This window comes from Bombus pascuorum, chromosome 15, assembly GCF_905332965.1.
Source record: "Bombus pascuorum chromosome 15, iyBomPasc1.1, whole genome shotgun sequence".
NCBI lineage: Eukaryota > Metazoa > Arthropoda > Insecta > Hymenoptera > Apidae > Bombus > Bombus pascuorum.
In genome coordinates this window covers 2,509,159-2,533,235 of record NC_083502.1, presented here as the reverse complement: position 1 = coordinate 2,533,235, position 24,077 = coordinate 2,509,159, and the positions used below count along the sequence as shown (strand labels likewise).

Sequence of the window (24,077 nt, the reverse complement as noted above, 5' to 3'; positions counted from 1 at the left end):
AGCCACGGCTCACAGTGCTTAAGAAGCGAGCTAACGGTGCTCAACACATGAAAATTGCCTGTCACGTGTAATTATAGACCGGATTGAAAATCAGATTAACCGAGGACGGTGATCAACGACAAGAAACCGGGTCAGGCGGCCCCATCGAATAAACTTTCCTTAATATCACCGTAAAATTAGCGACGTCAATATCCGGTGAGGAGCCCCACAACCTCCAACAACTTCTCGCGGTGCATCCACCGTCAAACTTCCTTCATAATGAATATTCCGTTAACATATAGTGGCTCGTTGAAGTATCTCGACAGTTACCATCGAACTGTTTTTTTTTTTTTTTTTATTCAATATAATTATTTAATTATTCTGACGTTATAAAACGAAAAATCAGATCTTATTCCAACGACTTTGATTTACAGAATGACCAGTCAATTTAGTCGGTACTGGTATAAGTAGTCATGATACAAAATTACTTTCATTCTAAATGAATAAAAGAAAATTAAAGTTTATTATATTATTCCTTTAGCTATCCCTGCAAAAGGCATTACATCATTGCGGAGAAAAAATGTAACATAAAGTAGGAATTTTAAAATAAAATTGTCAAACCAGTCATTTTGACCAGCATGGTAGTTCTAGTGCTAACAGAGTTTAGCTTAAGCTACGATTATTCTTACGACTTACTTGTTACGTACGTGGTTTCGTTTAGGAGTTTTGTCTATTGTTCTGGTTTAACGCGTACGTGTTTCTGTTTAATGAGCGAGTTTTATGGTTATTGTTCCGTAGTGCAAATGGAAGTAACCGCGAAAGTAGACGGAAATAAAAAATCCTATTGTTTAATTACACGATTACAACGTACGTTGTTGACTGTAAAAAGCGCCGACTATATTTTTGCACGTGTATTTACTAAGTGATATTCCTAAAGCGAATAGTCGGTTGGCCTTCTACGTGTTTAGTACAACTTTCCACCGCTCTTAGGAATTTTATATCTCGCTAGTGTTCCATACAGGACAAGTGTTTTTAAAATGCTTCGGCGTCAACCATAAGAATATGGAATACAGAAATGTGATTTCAAAAATAAAATTGTAACCTTCAAAGGGTTTTTCAAAGTTACTGCGAGATAAAGTAAGCGTCGCCATGATATTTTCTCCTCGAAATCGTAAAACGTTTGTTGCGAACGTTTCTTTGTGCCATCCATAGTCTTCGAATTATTTACGTGTTTCCCGATAATACTGACACATTGTTTAGTGACAAAGATGGCCCATAAGTGAATTGCATGTTTAAAAACAGTATAACTCTCCTTTTAGTGCGTATTTTTGAATTTCTGTTTCGGATTTTTAAGGTTAAGTTAAGAACAATGAGTATAAATAGTCGAGAAGGTAAACCTCGATTGCTTTTTGTAACATAACCTGTACACCAAACTTTAGTCTTTATAGGTTAGGATTCACGGCGATGAATATAATCTAACTTTTGGAATTTCAGTGTCCCAAAACCTGTTTTTATTTTGTTTATTAACATGCCCATTGAGGTGAAAACAGACCACATCTGCTGTTAGTACAGCGTTAGCAAAACGGATCATCGATTTTGTAAACAAAATTCAATTACTTTTACTCGTTGCTCCGCTCTGAGTTTTCCCATTATAAATTTCCCCCCAAAAAGCAAACTTTACAAATCTGAAATAAAAATACTTTTCAAATACACGACAAAGAAAATTAGACAACTGTTAAATGGAAAAATGAATTATGGACCATCCTGTGTATATTAGGCACATTTGTTATACAAAACATTTTGATTAGCGTTGCAACGAGTAAACTGCAAATTGCACGCATTTATGAAAAATTAATAGTATTATGCGGAAATTCATAAAATATTTCAAGCATAGTACTCTGTATAATATTTAGCTAGCTACATAAATTTATGTAGGTCCTATTTCATTAGTTGTATTTCATAAAAATTTCAATTTTCACGAACATCCGCGTTTCAGTAATAAAAGTCGAACACCGTGATTCTACTTTCGAAACGATAAAACAATGGAACAACCTACATAACATTAGAGCAATAAATATTTGTTAGAGCACAGCGTGTGCTTCCTGCTAGATAAAATTTAGTACGAACGTATTTTCCACCCTGAGTTTCTATATAAATAGAATATATTTCACGCGGTCGAATTTCCAGAAAGCCGCTGTAAATTTGATCAGGCAAGGCCGCTGAAAGCCCCGTTGAGCGGAACAGCGTGAGCAAAAATCAAAATTTAAAGATTCATAAAAATTTCCTTATCCCGGAAGCGTAGGAAACTCTCGTTATATTTGTTATCTATGCAGATTAGTGGCACCTAATGCCCTTATACGGAGATCATTAGCCGCTTTAGACCTTAAATTATTAGTAATGGGAAACTGTAGAACGTGGCGCATAAGCTAAGCGTTCTCCAAGAGCTGGCTGCGAAAATAATGAACCGATGTTGGGGAAATATTACACTTGTAACGAGAATGAAGAAGTACAAGCACAGACAATGTACAGAATAGATGGCATGCAATGCTTTCTCGTGTGCCACGTTTTGGGGGTCACCTGACTCACTTACCATCTTCGTGTCACATGCGACCTTATCGATCCTGTACGATACTGGTTTGAATTAAAACTAATATCTTGTATGAAATGATGAACAAGATATAGAACAGGATATTCCATGGTGTACTTTATTCTTGAAAAGGCATTATACGCTTAAGCTACTTAAATTACCGAGCAATAAATAAATAAATTACCGTACAGTAGATCAACGATTAATTTAATCAGTTTCAAATAGAAATGTAATTTCATACATCGAAAACATAAAGATGTGAACTCTTCCATCTTTTCTATCTCGGTATATCCAAACCAATTATTAATTATAAATTACTCGACTCAAAATCTCGCAATACAATTTATCGATGACCTAAACAGACGAATTAGAAGGAAAAGGACAAAAGCCCGACGTAAGAAATGAAAAGAGCAAAAAGATCACCGAAATCTTGCTCCCTTAGATAAGTACATCGATCAAATACATCGACCTTCGGAAATATACTAAAACTAAGATCCAAAACTAGCAAGACGACCTAAAAATAAGGCTTGAAACTGAGCTTTAAAACTAAGACTTAAAAAACGAACAACAAGTCCCTCGTTGTCCTTCATCGTCCAACAATGAGGTTTAAAATTAACTTAATCTAGGATCTCAGAACTGAAACCTACTTAAAAGTAGAGCTAAACTAAAGATGGATACTAGATAGATACTAATCTAAAATATATTAGATCACAGTTCTGCTGAAAACTTCTCCATCTATCAAACACTTGAGCCCAAATTTCAAAAATGAAACTGTAAATGCTTCGTTAAATCAATTGCTCTAATAATAATAATAACAATAGCGTGGTATAATATAGTATAAAGATAGTAATATAGATAAATTGTATAACACAACATACTAATATTAGTATCCAATAATAATAATAATTTAATGTAATATTTAGAAGGATTAGGTAAAGGAGCATTTAATTTTTCGCCCTAAGTTACACGATGTGTCTTCGTACACAAAACGCGCAAAATGGAATTAGCCTAGATATATTTATCTTAAAATTAATTAAAACTAAAATACACACATCGCACGATGTCCCTGTGATATACCACAGCGTCCTACGACGCGTGCTAATAATTTACTATGGTATATATCTATCTTATGATTAATTAAAGCTAACACACACGCGCACATACACATTTCTCGTTGGCCGTCTAAGCTGAGAGTTAAAGCTAATACTTAAATCTAAAACTTAAAAATAAGCATGCCTCACGCAGCATTTATCTGCCACAGAATTACATGTAGATCACATGTAGATTTTTACAAACTTAGAAACAAGCATATACCACGCAACATATGTTTGCCACAGAACGATTACGTACATTTACGATTACCAGACTGCGGATTTTTATGTATTTGTAGGAAATTTAAAAGAACAAAGTTGCGCACAATGCACGTAATACGAACAAATATATAAAATATGCAAAGCATAATTGTTTGTAGAATAGTTGGCAGGTAAAACAATTTTCTATCGTGTCCATGCCTTTTCAATTGTATTCTGACGAATATGAATCTGCATAAAAATCCGCGACCTAAATATTACAAAGATTGTACAATAGTATTAGTTGTCTTTCTTTTACAGACACGTCTTTTACAACAACGCTTCTTTATACAAAAACATGAAATCTAATCTGTTGAACTTTGTGATCTTTATCTTGATAGAACAAAATGGATCATACGTAATTCGATAAAATAATATAAAACAGAAAATGTGCATCCATTATTTCCTTATAAAAGGAAAGAAACTTTTCGGACGACCTAATACTATTGTACTATCTATACTATATCTATATACTATAGTACTATTGTACAATCTTCGTAATGTTTATTATCTGTAAGTTATTCTACGTAAAATAATTATTAAGTAATTATTAATTAATTGTTTTGTAATTTAAGTAATTTAAGATTGTACAATAGTACTATTGTTCTATTAGTGTACAATTACACACATAAAATTAGTGTACATTATTGTACAATATCTTCGTACAATACATAAATACAAATACACAAAAATCCATATGTCGTAGGCTGTGGCTTACGTGTATCTATATTATAATTAAAATTAAATCACGCCATCCTACGTCGTCCTACACTAATAATTTACATTAATTAATACACACACAACCACGCACGTTGACTGTCGAGAGTTAAAACTACTATTTAAATCTAAGCATACGTCACGGACCATCTATCTGCCACATAACGATTATATATAGATCTTAAAAAAATTAGAAAATAAGAAAATAAAATTATAAAATATATGTGATAAGTGACAGTCTCAAAAGAGAAGAGATCTTTATTTTTCGTTCCAAGATGGATAAGTATCATTGTACAGAATGGACTCGTTTCACATAGGTATCTACTTTAACTTCAACTAAAGCTAAAACGCGTACATCCAACGTTGTGCCACGGTGTTTCACGTCGTCGAACGATCAAAAAATGACAAATTTATATATCTACGAAGGTAACTTGAAAACTCTAATAAGACATCATCCTACAAATCCTAAGATATCATGACAGTATAACCAATATTTTATCGTAAATGTGTCATCTGATGAAAAGTAGGACGAAATATAACGATTGTACATATTCAATCCATTTCATCTTATTTTAGAAGTTATGGTATATTTAATTAGGAATATATTTTGTGTAATATTTTCATCGTGATACCTTATCTTAATTTGTTGCGTTTTATTGTTACTAATTAACAATTTCAGTAATATATATATTTAGTTTTATTTATTTATTTGCATACCAAGTAAATATCGAGTTTTCTTTACAAAGGTGACGTTAGAATTTCTGTATTTCGTGCATTCATTTCAAAGTTACGATCATTTGTAGTCAGAAAGCTTCAACTCCTCTTACGAGCTACTGCCAAATGCATCTGTACTTTTCGTAACTTTCCCATCACATTTGCCATAAACTTTTTGTACTTTTTTAATATCTTAGCTTAGGTATTTTAGCTATCTGAAAGGATATAAATTTACCTGTTGACCATCAAATTACGCGAAGTGCTCGGCATGGGGTGATTTTCGACCAAAAAAAAAAGATTGAAAGGAAGAAAAAATATAAAAAATGCTTGGAAGATCCTGGATATTTCAAAAAGATATTCTGGATATCTTAGTGTTTCATAATCCGTAACTGAAAAAAGAATTTATAGATCAAAGACAGTATTTCATAGAAAGGGAAAATTCTACGAAACTGCAGAATCGAGAAAGAAGAAAAACATGACATATACTTGAGACGTCAAAGAAAACGTGCTAGGTGCTATATATGTATGCGATGATTTTGAAATGGAAAAATTTCGAGGGTACGAAATATCGAAAAACACCTTGCATCCAAATTCCATCGAAAAGTGACAATTTCATACGTACATTATACGTACAAGGACCCACCGAATAACAGAAATAGTAAAAGAAAGAAAATTGGATTTCCAGAGCGAAAGGGAGAAAATTGACTGTCGAAAAAGTGAAAAGGAAAAAGGAAAATTGTTTATAAAGACGGGAAAAAAGAAAATTGTTTATAAGGGCCGAAAAAAGGAAGAAACAAAGTAAAAAGGGAAAATTGGCCGTAGAAGCTAAAAGAGGTAAAAGCAAAGGACCTTTAAACAAGAAAAGAAAAAAAGAGTTGCCCGTGAAACGTGAAAATGGTAAAAGCGACAAATAGAAAGCAACAGGACAAAAAAGAGACCCTTGAAAATCAAAGAAAACGGTCGAAGGCTTTGAAACCTGATAAAGTCTAGGAAAATGACATTATTATCAAACGAGGCAGGAAAATTGATTAGAAAAAGAAAAGGAAGATCCTGAGACGTTCGGTCGTTCGGTAAGAAACAAGATAAAAGTAGTATAACATTACCATTTGAAAGACCGTGTCTGGGATTGGAAATCGTCGAAACACAATGTCATGTCGTCCCATTCGAGCAAAGTGTTTTCCTAAGTTGTATGCTAGTACCGTGCCATTAAGAAACTCGTCGGAATAACGGTTAACAAACAGAAGGAAACTATTCTGAACGATCGTGTTCAGCTCGTGGAAAGCGAGTGGTTCGCGTTAGAACGAAGCGCGTTTCTTCCTACTTTGATTCCTCAAGAAGCCTACTTTTCTCGAAAATATATAAAAAAGAGAAAGTGTAAGGAAGAAACCGGTAACCTGACACGATCGCCAACGCTTGCTATCTTCAGCGTTAACTTGGCAACTTTAGGGAACAGCAGAAAAGTATTTGATGTCTTGCTCGTTCACGAGACACTTGATGACTTAATCACCTGGTCGAAAGTTATAGAAAAATTGAAACTTAACGCCTCGTTCGAAAACACACGTCATTCGGAATTGTATATCGCGTTGGCAACTAAGTGATCGCGGATTTTGTCATACCACCTAATGAAAAAATTCGCAATCACTTAGTCGCCAACCCAATACATCTCGTAGACGATATTTGAAAGGAACTTCTCTGACCAGCTTGAAATTATTTCTGAAATTTCATTCATTTTGATTGTGTTGGGATCTCTGAAGCGTACGATGATCCAAACGTATGGCAAAATATTCTACCGTTTTTAAAAGAATTGTGTTTGTCGAAAAGCCTGTATGGACCACCTCTTAGTCTGAATGTGCCATTCTCTTCGATTTGCGAGCAAGTACCGATCTTTTGTTTTGTCCTCAGGTAACTTATATAATAAAAAAACAAGAAAAATATTTTTCAAGATATTCCTTTCACTTTTATTGCAAAGATATATTTTACAATGCTCCGAGCAGGATTTATTATAAAATTGGTGACGTTCAACGTCCACGTGTTCGATTATGTCTATCGCTTAATGGCACTTACATCGTTTTATATATATTTATACCACTTTTTAACGCTATTATTAATTATTTACAAATGGGAATTGCTCTAAAATCCTATACTACATTACACGCTGAAAACCCATATTTTTCGTCCACAAGAAATCTTCGCCCATTGCGAATTGATTATCATCGAGCGTCGTACGCTCGTACCAAGTGAAATGATAACACGTGCCCATTACGCTCGTGCATCCTGCGATCTATTTCTTCAGTTTCTGCCTCACTTACTGAAACATTAGTCCCCAGAGCACTCTACTATTTTACAGATTATTTTCTATTCGTATACTTTTCATACTAGCTGCTGTATCTCGTCAATAAATAAATAAATAGATAAATAAATAAGCGAAGAGAAATGGAGAGGCGAAACCGCGGAAGCTTTCATCAAACGCTGGAGATGAGAGTTGGCTTAGATAATTAAACACCGGGAGGCTGAAATTAAAGGACTTCCGACAACCGTTTGCTAAAAAATTCAAGAATCGAATTATTTCCAATTACTCGAGCGAGAAGCCGCCTTCAAAGCCTTCGTCGAATCGAATAAACTGGCTGTGCGTTTCCAATGCAACGCCGCTAACGAGCTTTCGAAGAAACACGAAGAGAGTTATCACGAAATTAGGAATTCCCTTAATCACAGCGCCACGGTCTTCAACGCGAATTAATTTCCCACCCCTGTAACGCCCCTCCATCCTTTTAATACTAATCTAAAATTCAACAGTAGTCGCAAATAGACGGTTGACCGAGTGATCGTCAAACAGAGGCGGGTCTACTTGCTTCCTGTTAGTCTGCTTGCTTAATGGTCTGTCGTAATGATCGATGAGCTCGTGACAAGAGTGGTGGTTCGTCAATTTTTGACCAATTATTATCATTCCCAAACAAGTTTTCTCTTCCTGTGTGTACAGACTGTGACAAAATGTGCATTTTCGCGTCAATTCGTGAAGTAACACGAGGCGTGAGTGGGAGTTGACAACTTGAAATGTGAAACTCGAAGCACGTGCTTGTAAACGAATATGTTGCATCGCCTCAAGGTCCAGGATCAACCATAAAATCAGCCATTTACTTCATTGTTACTGCCATTGACGCTGTTTTCACCCACAAGATTTCATCCACAGCGAACGTCACACTTCGTCGCCTACAGTTTTGGCAACAGCGATCGATGCACAGGTGGTCGTTCATTTTATATTCAGTTTATATAAAGCTGGGGCAGAGTACGGTTTCCAGCGTTGTATCAACTTACGTTTTATCCTTTGCCTGTGTCTGCAACATTGACAGCAGGTGCATACGTCTTGGTGAAATCTAATCCAAACCAATAGCAATCGAAATGGCAGGTGTGATTTTCGGCAGAGACATTTTTCTTGGAATTTGCTCACAAGTAGATCGGTACTGGCTCGGAACAGGTTTATTCCTGTGAAAAAGCGAGCGTACGTATCTACGTTTGTATGTAGATTTTGTCGATCGTTGCAGACGCTTGATACGATCCTGTAACGGTTGGTTAAACGCTGTGTCGATCGATTTTTATCGTCGGTGAGAATCGTGTCGTCGGTGAAATCTAGCGTAAGTGAAGTATGATATCAGCGAAGTCTGTTGTCGATGGAATCTTGGAATGAAGATAGTATCGGTCAAACGATACAAATGGATCTCCATTCTGCGCAAGTTGAAAAGTAGACGAAGAGAGGAAAGCAACGATGTTACACGGTCTTCCAAAACCTTCAAATTTGCTATTATTTGTGACGTTCTCTCGCAATGAGTGAGAAGCAAGCTTGTGGAAGTAGGTGGTTTGGAGGTGCTGGGACGATGATTGGTCGTTGATGAGACGAAGAAATTGACAAAAAGCGGGATCGGTCGGTTTCTGTGCTTTTGGGACGGTAAAATATTTTGCGACGGCCTGTATAGCGATATTTCATTCAATTCATTAAATGGAGGGCCTCGTTAAACATTTATCGTCGTCTTATTGTAGAGACAGGGCAATCTCGGAACACGCCAGTTCTGTCCATTAATTCGTGCGGCCGGTTCCATTCTATGATTTCGATTTGTCACGAGCACCGACCTTTCGCCAAACGACACCAGGCTACTTCTCTCTCTAGCCACTCTAGTCCCACGCTCATACGGCTTCTCACTGACACGCATATCGCTCGTTATACCGTCATACCATTCGCTACTCAACGCCAACACGTTGCTCTTCAAGATCCCGATAAACGATTACCCTTTAAATCGCGCCAGCCTACGCCCCCACAGGATTTTTATTTAGACGTGTACAGATTTCTTCTATAGGAACAATCCACTCGAACGTCCAACTGCGATTTGACATAGTGCAGTGCCATTAATTCTTTCTCTATTTTCTCTTGAATCTCATATGAACACATAGAAATTTGTTTATTAGTCAGCAGCAATTTTAGCAGCTTACCGAGTCCATTTAGATAAAATAACTTTGTGATACAAATTATAAGGTTGAACCTCCGACTGTAATTTGATCTAACACAGACATCAACACTTTCACAGTGCCATTAATTCTTCCTCTATTTTCTCTTGAATCTCATATGAGCACATAGAAATTTGCTTATTAGTCAGCAGCAATTTTAGCAGCCTACTGAGTCCATTTAGATAAGATAACTTTGTGATTGAGATTCTGAACTTGCACCTTCAACTGTAATTTGATTTAGCGCAGGCATGAACGTTTCACAGTGCCATTAATTCTTTCTCTATTTTCTCTTGAATCTCATATGAACACATAGAAATTTGCTTATCAATCTGCAGTAATTTTAGCAGCCTGCTGAATCTATTCAGATAAGACAACTTTGTGATTTAAATTCTAAAATTGAGCGTCCAACTGCTGTTTGACCTAGTGGAGGCATGAACGTTCTAACGTTGCCATTAATTCTTCCTCTGTTTTCTTTTAGATCGTGTATACCAATACATACTTATTGACAGACAGTAATTTTCATAGAGACATCTTAAGAATCTTAAACGTGTATGTAATATACGATACAAAAGTCCGTGGTTGAAATTAAAGTTGTATAGTTGTACGGTTCTGTAATTGATGGAAATAGAATCGAACTTTGCAGACATTTCATTTGGTATCCGAAAGCAACTTGCATAATCCAAATACTTTGCCAACACGAAGACCAAGGACCATCCTCTTATGGTTTCTAATGCAAATCCCAAACAGAGGAACTTTTGTATTGGAATTGATTTGGAAACAATGAACTGCCTAACTTTGGCTATGTGTACGATGCCTGAAACCAATTTGTATAATCCAGATACTCGCGTAATTAGAAATTTGCTCCATTAGGAAACTCGTTAACGTCGTGAAGCGCTATTTATTAACGCTAGTAACTGGTAAGTTGGACAAAAACACCTGGAATCTGCAGGTTTCGCGGTATCGACTCTGACAGCACAGCTGTAGCGATCAGGCAAGAAGTTGGACACGACGTGGAAAGAAGCGTATCCAGTCAGACTGAACGAGTCTAGACGCAACTTTGATTGCTGAAAGATTGCTTGCCGGGTCGAGCTAACTTTAATGAAATGAAACTCTAGCTGGTGAAATGCCTTCGCTCTCTATCATCCCCAGGTTCTGCAGACCAACGAACCAACCTGGACTCGCGTGTAATTAGCTGGTGGCCGCGGTTGGTCCGCGTAACTGCAACGTTTCTTCCTGCCACGGAGAGAGCCTCTGTGAGCTACGGGCCATCCTGCAAACATCCTGCACGCGTTTCCCTTTGAGAAAACCACCGGGTGTAATACGTTCCTTGGTGCCTTTTTCTTTTCCAACGTTAAATCACAGCCTGGCTCGCGTCGCCCGGTCATACATTTTAATGGGAAATCTCGTTCAATTACCATACCAACTATATGGCGGCTCCGGTGTCGATTAAAACAGATGCAAATGAACAGGGCCTCCACTATCATTTTCCGAACGATTACCACAGCTTCGGCTATCCCGCCCGTTAATGAAACCTGTGAATAGACCTAACCCTAACACGCCTCCGCTGCTCCGATTTCCAACCTTTGTTGCGAATATAGCACCTGAAAGAGGCACGGTGAGGTTACGAGGTCAGACGCTGAGGTTTACGCGTTTTAATCCCCAACACTTTGACTTTTACGTTGACTCGTAATGTCCGAACCACCTACCATAGAAGGCTTTCACGCGTATAGTACATCGAGCGACTAATTATACGCGATGTGAAATACTTTCGCAGGTTTCCCGGGAACCTTTCTGTCTGATCAATAACCCGGATATCAACGAACATCGGTGACCGTCTTCTTCATTTTCTCTGGCACATAAATCGACGTTCCGTGTAGCTGTCGAATACCTGTAACAATATTCTTTTTTTATACGGCCATTTGTCAGGGCCGGATTAAGGTTTACCAGACCATATCGACCCGGTGCAGGTTCTCATAGAGAAACGGAGGAGGTCAGCGTGGCTGTTAAAATTCAACAAATTTACGTAAAATACGAAACGAGATTTACCACACGTATCGACTGTTTATTTCGTGATAAGTTGCATTGAAAATTTTGCAGCATACGTTAGGTTACTTTCTTCATCTTTTTTATTTGTCACTCGTTATATCTGATCGTGAAATAAAATACACTTTTCTCGAATAGCAAATCCCTCGAGAATATATATATATTTTTTTATCGCCAAATTTCGTTTCGAATTCGAATTCGTTCAATCGAGAAGGATATAGCAGAGTAAAAAGAAGGACAACAGATGGTAAAAATATCGTGGCTTTAAAAGTAAAAGGAACTAACAAGCGCAAAATACCCGTTACATAGATTGTTAACGGGAAATGGGGAGAAAAATCGGGTCGACCCGTTTCTGAATCGATTTCGCGACTTTGCTACGCGCGATGAGGCCAGAGGTTGCCCATAAAACCAAAAGTAATTCCATTCGAAGGCCAACAGATTGTTCCAGTTGAAACGTATCTTCATTTATCAGGCTCGGTTCGATCAACGAGTCTCTCGTTCCAACAGCGTAGCAATTTGTCACCAGCACGTTCTTCCTCGATAAGAACCAGCCTCGCAAATTACGCGAGTCCTGCCGCGGAGATAGCCGCGGCTGCAAGTTCGATTAAAGCGTCGCGAAGCAGAACTCCGAGACAACGCCGTCATATTGCTGGCTCTGTCTTCGGCAAAACCGTTAATTCCAGACCTGTCTACGGTTGCGAGTTTATAATCCGTCGGAAACGATATAACAAGCTCGTTAATAAAAATATTAAGCCATGAAACTGATCGACACGACGCACGCAGCACGTTGTACAAATCATTCGCGAAATGATGTTTGGAATTGAGGGGGTGTCGTGAATTGAAATGTTCTAAAACAGCGCTTTTTGTGATTTTTTTTAGAGGGAAAAGAAAGAAACGAAGTTATTGAATTTTGAGCTATGGTTTTATATATATTTAACGAATACAACAAAATTTTTGTCTAAGTAAAAAGGAAAATTATAACAGATCTCTAAGCCTATTTCATGGGCGTCTTATCGCTGTAGTCTTCGATCGGCGGGAAAGATCCACCTCGTAATTCTTGACTGAAACAGAAAACTAAAGAAGGATTAAATTATTATATATTTTTCTTCTGGGTGAACTAAACAACGATAGAAAAAAATGTGAAATTAAAAATTTTGGCGGGTTTAAAATAAAATGGGTTTAAAAAAAATAAACTTTAAGATGCTATAACAATTATTTAAATAAACTTTTTCTGGTGGGTGTGTTCCTATGCGAGCACAATCTGCTTTTGCAAATTTAGTTAGTTTTGCAAACTAACTAGCTATATCAGGCGCAACGGAGTAATTTCACGTGAAAAAATAAGTCAAAAGTGTAGAATGGAAATTTGTTTATACGGCGCTTTGTTCTCGTGAAAATTACATTTGAAACTTGTTGAATACCCGTACGTTCGAACCTTTATTTCGTTGAAAATGAGACCTTAAACCAGGTTAAATTACATTTTATTCTACCATTTTCCTCTGTATTTTCGCCATTACTTTTTCATAGACAATTTTTCCCAAATTAATTATCGTCACTCGTGGATTTGATCCGTTTAAAAAGAACAGTTTCTACTAATTTAACTAGGACATAATCTACTAAAAGAGAGAGAGAGAGTATCGTTTTACATTTTCCTCAGAGGAAATTTTCTAATCAGATTCGAATCTATATTTGCAACTTACTCGATCTCATCTATCCCGTTCACGAACAGAGTGGAGTCCATACAGAGCGACTAGAATGTGTCCTCCAGGGTTTCCTTGATAATGCAAAAGGATCCGCCGATTTCGCCACTGGTTGGTTCTGTTCCACTGTCGATTCGTTAGGAAGCTCTTGAAATCTCTCCAGGTTCCACCGTCTTGCTCCCAATATCGTTCTCCTTAAGTCTGCGGTCGTCAATTAACGGTGTTCCATTATTCACGAAAATGCCGGTCGATAGTCGTTCCGTAGCGAGTGCTTCGCGAGTTTCCAGTTGCAGTTCCGAAACACGGAAACTTTTCCTTCGTCCAAAGACTTCTTCAGGCTACTTTGTAATTCCCTTCGTTCGGAGTATATGTTGCCAGCAATGTATAAAATGCCGATATTTTATATTGTAATACCTAGGAAGTGTATAGAACGCGTGTCGTTTTTAGACAAAAGCGTGAAACGTTTGTGTTATTCTAATATATCGTGTAGTTTTCCTGGGCATTGTACACAGAGTTGTCTAAAAGCTAGACACAATCAAATTTTTCAGCCACTTTCGATAGTTGGAGAAAAATATGTTTCGGACGAAAATTGTATCAGCTTTCAGTCGACTACAGATTACGATATTACGAATTTCGAAAAAGGTTTTACTTCGATGGAAAGTTTTCTATTTTTCTTCTTTTTGGTGAAACAATACACTTTTCTGTTCTCTATTCGATGTATATTGTTTAATTCTCTAGAAAGAGATATTGAGGTATTTGAGTGGAAAAAATGATTAGTTTAAAAAAAAGAATGTTCTCTCCTTGTAGATTTTTCGTAATTTCTAGAAGTTGCAATAAGAGCTGTCTGCCCCAGATCGTGTCTTCCACGTGACTGCTTCTACTACTGATTACTTCTTGGGTTTTATACAATTGGGTTTAATATGGGAAATGTCATAGGTCTCCACGTCTCAGAAAGTTTCCGACAGCTGTCGCCAGTACCATGCAATGCTCGGATGAATCTAACGTCTATTTGATTGGAATTAATGGAACAGTTAAGATTTTGAGCCACTTGTCTCACCTAACTCATCTTCTCTAATGAAACATAAGGAGAACGAACTTCCGAATGTTTGACTAAGTCTAGCGTCTGTTTGATCGGAATTAATCAAATAGACAAAACTTTGGGCCAATTGTCTCGCATATCTCATCTTCTCTAATAAAACATTAGAAGGAGCCATCAAATGTCTGGCTCAACCTGACGTCTGTTTGATTCGAATTAATGAAACAGTTAGGACTTTTGAGCCAGTTGTTTCACCTATCTCATCTTCTCTAATGAAACATAAGAAGAGGGAGCCATTAAATGTCTGGCTTAGTTTGACATCTATTTGATCGGAATTAATGAAACAGTTAAGATTTTGAGCCACTTGTCTCACCTATCTCATCTTCTCCAATGAAATATAAGAAAAACGAACCTTCAAATGTTTGGCTGAGTCTATTGTCTATTTGATCGGAATCAATGAAACTGTCAAGACTTTTGAGCCAATTGTCACACCTATCTCATCTTCTCTAATGAAACATTAGAAGGAGCCATTAAATGTCTGATTCAGTCTGGCGTCAGTTTGATTGGACTCAGTGAAATAGTTAAGATTTTGAGCCATTTGTCTCACCTATCTCATCTTCTTTAATGAAACATAAGAAGAGGGAGCTACCAAATGTCTGGCTCAGCCTGACATCTATTTGATCGGAATTAATGAAACAGTTAAGATTTTGAGCCACTTGTCTCACCTATCTCATCTTCTCTAATCAAACGTAAGAAAAACGAACCTTCAAATGTTTGGCTGAGTCTATTGTCTATTTGATTGGAATTGATGAAACCGTTAAGATTTTGAGCCAGTTGTCTCGCCTATCTCATCTTCACCAATGAAACATAAGAAATACGAGGCACCAAATGTTTTCTTTAACAATGTAGCGACCCTTGCTACTTTGCCAGAGGGCTGTGATACTCCTATGATATCTCGCAAGTGGTTCGACTATCTGTTTCCACGTGTTTCCATAAACACTTCCAACATAATCTCTCCTATCCCGATAAGGCACGGGCCTGCTTGATAGTCTTACTGGCAAATCCTGCAGCAGGTGCCGGACGAAATAGAAACGACAGGTCCTCTTTCCTTCCTCTTCCAAACTTCCTGCAATGCCTACCGTGACGGTCGTACGGCAACAGAAAATTTGTCACAATATTGTGTTTTATCAAACCTTCTCATCATTCATAGTGCGTCACGAGCACGAGCTCGCCTACAATCTTTTCGCCAGATTCGCCTGTATTATCACACGCGAATTCAATCGATAATCGTCACTCGACCGGAAGTTCACCGGAACGCGATCCATTCGGCAGATGGGGTCACCGCTTTCACGCGAACGACCAACTTTCTCTGTCGTTCTCGGAACAACTTTGAATAATCGCCTGCCTTCAACTTGTCACGCGCTTCCGTCCCCACTTTTACGGAATGCACCCTGCAACAGGTCTGCGATGAAATTCTGCCCTTCAAAAGGTCCGCAACTGCTGTGCAAATTACTCGTCGCTCGCATTGCCGACGAACGAACTCGTTCCAATTGTTTAGACACGGACGAACCTGACAAATTGGAGGAATTTTTTTCAAATGGATTATGCCAGCTGGATTCAGGTCCGATGTTAAATCCGGCAGGCAACCGTGTACCCTCCGCGCTTTTTTTATTTCTCTCTTAACGCCTCCGTTGAAGAATTTAAAGGCTGCGATAAGCAGAACACGACGATACTTTTCGCTCGTGTTTCTGCAGCTTGAAAGCACAAACGCGCATTTAAACGGCAAACAATTTTCTGATTCTTTACGGCGCAGTGAAATTCACGGTTCCACCTATCGAGCTCCATTTATCACGGTTACACTGCCGCAGTATAAACACCAGGACGATCGATACTCGGCCGATTATTGCTCTCGCTTTCCTGAAAATATAAACTACACCCATTGTTTTAGCCTGTGTTAATTGTTCCAGCCACTTTCGCGAACCTTCCGCTCAGACTGACTGCCATAAACGAACTTTGCTTCCTCGATCATCGAACAAGTTTCTCCTTTCCATTCTACGGGATTATTCTTCTGCTAGCTTCCGCATTTAAAGTAGCTTTGACGTAGACATTTTTGCAAAATTATCATCTCACGACAGAACAGACGTTGGCAGGATTTTTCAATTGTTTAAAATATCGGGGCTTTGAATTTGATAAAGATGGACTCACGTGTATTAATAATAAGTTACACTATATTATCAGGTAAATATTGTAAAAATAGGTTTGCAGGTGGAAAATTTATAATATTCCATCGATTCTTCGAAAACGTCGGACAATTTTAGGTAGCCTAGGACCTAGACTAGTTTGAATATTTTACAGAATAATCGAACCTTGATTATCCCTGAGTGTCTTATTAAGAATCTTGCAATTAGATTGCTGACTTGTATACACTTTGAAAAATGCAAGAATGAGAAGCTACATAGAATACGGAGATTTTATAAAAATATATAAAATAACCGAGGTACAGTGCTCGTTATGATTCTATGATATTTAGTAGCTGTAACACTTTTAATTGCTCGTTGGGTAAAATTTTATTCGAATAACAAATGATGATCAAAGCCACAAAATCATGTTGTATTCGCCATTAATAAATAAACGTTCTATCTAACAGCTATATATCCGACTAATAAAATAATTTACTGGGCTAAAAAATTATTGCTTTAAGAATATATCTGAATAAAAATTTAATCCAATAACTTATTCGACTAAAATTATACATTATTTATTACATTATTTAATATACATTAATATATATGTCGGAGATGAAAGGACACCGCCCCCGTCCCCCGTTGGATTTCCTTGGAAAGTACCCAATACTGTAGCCTTTACAAAATAACCCAAACACAATTGTTCGAGACTTGAGATAATGAGCTTGGGCTCGAGGCGACTAGTCGCCGAACGTAGCCGCGGTCACGGGATGAACGTTTTGCCTAACAGAGGTATAGAATTGCATAGCTCTCCTTAAAAAAAATAGTTGTACTGATACCCAACAGTAAACGTTCCAACGGTCTCTGCCCCGTGGCTCGCCACACGCAGACCCTATTCTTCGGGCAAGATGATAGCTAGATGTCGATGCATCATTCACGGTATACGTTCAGCTAACCTGAGGACCCGCTATAAATCTTAGGATTTAGTTAACTAAGGTCCTTCAAATTGACAAACAGTCTTTATCCTAACAGTCCGTAAATCTGTCACCTACTACGGGAAGATAGGGAGGTCTGCTTTCCTCACGTACGACGCTTCCCTCTAGGAACTCTCTCTCAAGGGCGGCTAGCATCCTTTTCTAACCACCAACATAGAAATTAACCAATTAACAGCAACGTCCATTCCCCTCGCTTTCCGAACGGAGGCTTTCCTCGACGAATCCGATAATCTCGTGCCCTCAGACACACCCCGTCATAGTTTTCCTCTACAGTGTCATCGCGACGGGAAGTCATTCCCTTTCTTGCAGTCTCATTAGCCAGTTATCTAGTGTCTGTACGATCGGTGAATAATCCACGTTTCAATAAAGAGTTAGTCGAGTAATGCTTGTATCGCGAGACGTAAGTCGAGTCCGACTTAGACTTTGGAGCAAAGTACATCTGTTATCCCGTTGACCGCGGATTCGTTATCGAACCTAAGGTCGTTGTCATTAGTGTCTAATTACCGCGGCCACTTGCCAATATTGTAACATCTATACCTGTGTTAATAAACGTTATCTCGATTGTGTGACAACGACAAATAATTCCGGTGAAGATTCATTACACGCCCCTAACCCTAATCTTAACGATAACCCGACATATATATTTATGTATTTTATCGAGGATGGACATGGTATGGAACCTGAGATATATCTTCAAGCTACGTTGTCCAGTTGTTGTAACATTGGCTTCTATAACTAATTTTGTCCAAATGGCGGATTAGAAAATTCACTGTCCCTTGGTAAATTATTCGTTGTGTGTTACTTGTGTACACAGAAATATGCATTTCCATGAATGTGAATATAAAAAACTTCTTAACACTTTACCTACCGATAGCCTATTAACCGGCTTTTTGTCGCCGATAATCTTTCTCATTAGTTGAACGGTAATTTGTCATTTAGTACTAAGGTATCTTGCTCAGTAGCGTTGCTTTTTAAGCTCCCACAGTTTTAGGCCAATTTGAGAAACTTACCGTTCGCGATGAACGAAAAGAATGGTATTGGAGAGTCTAAACAGAAACAGAACCGGCGCCAGGGAGAATCCGAGCTGCCGGTAGGACGTGCGTATGCTGTTGAACCGCTAGCGGTCGGTAAAGTGTTAATAATCGAGGAATCATCAATACTAACGAACAAACTATTTCTGTTGCAGTACACCAACTGGGAGGACCCGTACAACGGCTACATCTACCAGAAGATGGTGGCGGACGTGGTGGGCGACTACTTCTTCATCTGTCCGTCGATCCACTTTGCCCAACTGTTTGCGGAGCGCGGCATGAAGGTCTACTATTACTTCTTCACTCAAGTAGGTAGCGCTTTTTATCGTCACGTGCGCCTAGACTACGGGAACGTGTCACGTGAAACGCGCCCGATCGATAGGAGACTATTATGTTATAGTCTGACATTTCCACGGAACGATAGTCACGTGGCGACTGACGATAACACGGCTCGTGATTCTTCCCTTTGTGGTCGTTCGTTGCAACGATCAGGGTCCTATCGTCCTGTCCAAGACAAATCGTTGATTGCTTCCAGTGTTTCGAGTATGTCAGGCATTTTTCATAGTCGAATCGCTATACGACATTTTAAATATCTAAATTACGTTCGAATGTTGTGGTATAAAAGCTGGAATCTAAATTGCTGAGGGAGAAAGATGTGACGGTACGTTCGAGGCTGGCCAGTCGATTTAAAGGACAAAGGGATGTTAAAATTTGTTCGACAGATTGATAACGTACAGACGTAGTTGTATCAGGAAAGTTAGAGGAGGCCTGTACAGGCTTGCTAACGCGATAGGAGTTCATGGTAGATTGACAAATTTTTAATTGACAAATACTCCTCGCACGACTAATTGTTAAACACCGACGATCCGTGAAATGAGAGCGAAACTGGATGAAATTTGTACAACGTACGAGAGGTAGGGACTTAGATGGGACTAACAAGATCATAGTCGTTATAATAAATTCAGGACTTCGTACGAGGAATACATTTTAAATATGCAGTCGTTAAAATTTGTCGAGAAGAATAATAATAACCGGAGGATCATAATCGCTGCATATTACGAGGAAATTATGAAAAATTCGCCGGGGTTTGCTTTTACCTTTTTCCACGTTTACACGGTACGGTGGGTGGCAGGGAAAAACGAGCTGCAACGTCGACGAATGATTGACTAATAATAGCTACTCGACATAAATTATAGCTACACCAACGTTGCCGATGTATGTTCGGCAAATTTCCTTCGTTTTTCTTCCTTTTAATTCTTTACTTCGTGTTTCCTTTTTCTTCTCTTTCTTTCTTTTTTTTTTCATTATCGATCTACCCGGTTGAAGTTGATCGTGTTCGTTTTCTTTCCATGCGAATGCTCCTCTACAAAAAGCGACGCCATTAGAGTGAATAGTATCGAAGACGAGCTTTTAAGAGGCGGTGTTATACTGGAACGAAGGTCGACCAGATATTAGGAAAGGCTACCCTTTCAGATCCGAGACTTTGTCGACTTTATCGCCGCGTTTTATCCTACCCCGCAGTGGTATAAATCAATAATTGAGGCTCTCAAAGGGAGAAACCCACGACGATTCTAGGATCCTTCCAGGTTATTAGATTCTTGCCGTGTGCCTCGCGACTCCGCCACGTAAGATACCGTAATTTCTTCGTTCCACGTGGTTAAGCTGTTCCACGGGCCGCTCCATCCTATCTGGCCTCGAGTTTATCACGAAATTTCTCGATATATATTCCCGCGCTGAAGTTATAAAACAGGGCATATAAGCGAAAGTCGTGAAGACTCTTGAACTTTCATCGCCTCTTTAGCTCGAGAGGACATTAGGGACCCACAATTTATGGATGGTAGAACGGGCCACATTTACGAGTTCTTCTGAGACACTTGGAAACAGACAAGCTGTGAGCTCTAGTAAGATATAAATGAAAGCTGCAGGTTTCATCGAATCAAGTTGCCAACCTAAGATCGAGGAAGATGCAAGATCTTAGGCCTAACTTGGATCTAGAGTGAAAGACGAGATTCGAACGAAATTCAAATGCAAATTCACCTTAAAGATCAAGATTAGACCTAGCTGAGACTTAATTTCAAGTGAAATTCCAGTAGGACTGTATCTTGAGATTGGGAAAACAATGAACAATAGATCCAACTTGAGATGAGTGCCAAGTGAGAGCGAAAAGTAAACCTAATTCTAAGGTTGGCGGAGGAATAGGTGTAATTGTGGCTCAATTTGAAGCAAAAGCAAGCCTCGTTTCAAGATAGCAGAAAGAGTACCAGGGTCTAACTGACGCGGATCTGGCTGAAGCTTAACTGGCACAAAACCCTAAAACTCTACGGTTCCAGGGAATTGAGTACCAGGCCCAACTGAGTTTTAACTTGAACGTAGTCCGATTCAAATCCTAGCCTAACTATAAACTGAAGGTATAACCAATAAAAGATGGAGAGTACACGTAATGGAGAGCTTATCACGAACCAGGTCCAGGTGCGATCCAATCCAAATTTAGTCTGAAGCCGTAGAAGTAACTATGTCGCATTTTACTGCTTCCTTGTCTCTTCTAAAATTCATGTACAGCCAGTAAACGAAATTGAAAGGCGGCCATCCCATAAAAAACCGCTGAAGCTCCAGGGTGTTTCACTTTCATATAGAGGCTGGATCCTGGGAGGTTTCTCGCCGCCGACTAACTGGGACGTGAAATGCTTGTAAGTGGAATGCCGAGGCCCAAGTAATTAGCGGAGGAGGTAATTTATCAGGGAGCGTTGGTGGAAGCAAAGGAGGATGTCATTACTCATGCGCGCCCACCGTAATCTTAATAACGGTTTCGCCAGCCAGTTAAAGCAGCCTCCTTTAACTCGCGTTCGTTTTCAGCCTCTCTCTCTCCCTCTATCTCTGTATCTCTCTTCCGTGGCCTTATTCCAGGCGCGTTTTCCCGGAAACTTTCATCCTTTCCATTCGATCCTTAATACCATCCCTTTCTGCCAGGAATGGCACGGTTACCAAGTTAATTGGTCGGTCTACGGTCTCCTAAAGGGTTCAGATCCAGCTGGCTCGATCTTGATTAGAAGGGCAAGACTACAAAAGAACATCCGGTCGCCCCTTCTTCTTCCTTTCGGTTTTCATCCGTTCTCGAATTTTCCTCGGATAAGTTTACTCGCCGGAGGAGCAATAAAAGCGGCAGGAACATGTTCTCCGCGTTTCCAGTTCATCCGGCAGCCGAGGGTGGACAAACGGGGGAAAAAATTAAAGATGACTCGGAGAGAGGAGACGCTGGAAAGAAGTCGTAAGTTCCCCTTCGGGGCTGGGGCGAAACAAGTTCAAAGCCGGGAAGTGGGTCAGAAACGGGTTAACGCTAGGGCGGAAAAGAAATGGGAGGAAATGCACGTCGCTGGAGAGAACACGTGTATAGATATCTGAAACGCTTCCGCCGCGAGGTCGAAACACATTTCGTCCATCAGGGTACGCTGATTTTCTCACACTGCACGTGTCTCGTGACATAAATCTCAAACTTCCTTCCTTATCGACCGGGCATCCTCTAGCTACGTCTACGTTTCTATGGAAGTAACTTGGAAAGACCCGGGTATTGAAAAAATCGAATCATTCGTCGAATAATTTGTACACGTCGAAGAAATAATCGCAGCCGGAAATAAACCGACCGATTCGTTAAGCGATGAATCGCGCGACCGATTAGCCGAAGGAATTAATGGAAACGAGGCTCGTGGCTTCTGAAAGACTCCTTTCATCCCGTGACCCTTCCGACTCCGCTGGGAATCTTTTCACGCGCTGGTTTTTCTCGCTAAACTTCATTATCGACCGAGCCGGATCGCGCTCCTCGATTTCTCGCGGGGCCATTCATTGGCCGCGGTAAAAGCGCGGCTGAAAGGAACGAATCGGACTATCCAATGGTTCCGTGGCTATTGACAGCGCCGAAGAGGAATCGTGCCATGAAAAGAAATCCCGCGGAAAGCTGCTTGCATCGTGTGAACATTGACTGGCCTGCTTATCACCGTATCAAACGCCGCTTTTTCGTCGACTGTCTTTCAAACAAATGAGTTTCATTTCTTACGAATTAATCCCTATTACGCGTAACAACTGTTTCTCAAGCCACCTGTAACGAATCGATTAAAGATCCGCACGTCCAAACGGAATATGTCAATAATTGGTCAGACGAGGACGAATAGCAAGTGGTAAAGATCAACGATAAGTTAGCCAGGATCGAAAGACGAATTATTCGACGAACAGCTCGTTCTGCTCATTCGTACAGGTCTCGATCCGTCGCGGAAGATTTTTTCAAGATATTAAAAAGCAGTTTTATAGAGGTACAAAGTAGTAAAGATCAATGATAAGCGAGTGGCGGTTAAAAATCGTAAATTTCTCGAGGAATATCGAATCTCCTAGATTCTTAGAAGCTCTTGGATGCTTCTTATTTATCTCGAATAATTTCTGAAAGGAAGGAAAAAGGAAGAAAACCTTTCGTTCGAATAGCTCGTCTCGCAGAGGAATAAAGGGTAGCAGCAGGATTTTAACGCGGCGTGCGGTGAAACGCGGCCAAGTTAATTAAGAAATGTCGTTCGACGGCGTTTATTAAAGCAGCGTAACGAAATTCCTGGCGTCCATCGAGTTCCGTTGAGCATTATCGATCGTCGTGTCATTATGCTCGCCCCTGGGCTTCCCTTTGGTCGATCTTCGGCCCCACCCCGGCCTGTCCTTCCACTGTTGCCTTTGTAATTTTAAGGATCGTTAAAATTAACGACGTTTACCGAACAAAAACGACTGTCATTATGACAACGCCGTGTTCGCAGCTTCCCTCCTTCGGACCTCGTTTCCCTTTCCAACGTAATGTGACGGCAATCTAACAACAGAAATCAAGTTCGATTGTCTCTCTGACCTAGATGTGTACACAGATTTATTGTTATATCGGTGACAGAATATTTTTTTTTTTTTTAGAAGACAAATGTTTATTATAAAATATAGGAAAATGTAATAGTAGTAGCAGTAAAACGTTGTAGCATGTAACAGTCTGTTGAAATAAGCTTTGAAACAGTAGCTTTTTACAATTCGTTTCTAAAACTACAATTCGTCTCTTCTTGCAGACTTTAAACAAGAAAGGAACATATTTAACAATTTGAAAATTCAGTAATACGCTACAAGTTACTTCAGGCAGACGATAAATATTTATCAACATTCGGTTGAATAATTATGCATTATATTCGTAATAAGCAATCGTAAAATTCAGTAGTTAGCTATACACTACAGGTTACTTCAGACAA

The 24,077-nt window shown here is 39.2% G+C and overlaps 1 protein-coding gene across 1 annotated transcript in view; it reads left to right on the top strand.

Annotated features, from left to right (window-relative positions):
- The window catches only part of LOC132914984 (acetylcholinesterase-like), a 152,063-nt gene that overhangs the window by 103,807 nt on the left and 24,179 nt on the right, over nt 1-24,077 (top strand). The window contains exon 3 of the mRNA XM_060974576.1: nt 18,981-19,133. Within this exon, the coding sequence (XP_060830559.1) occupies nt 18,981-19,133 (153 nt within the window). The remainder of the gene's footprint in view (nt 1-18,980; nt 19,134-24,077) is intronic.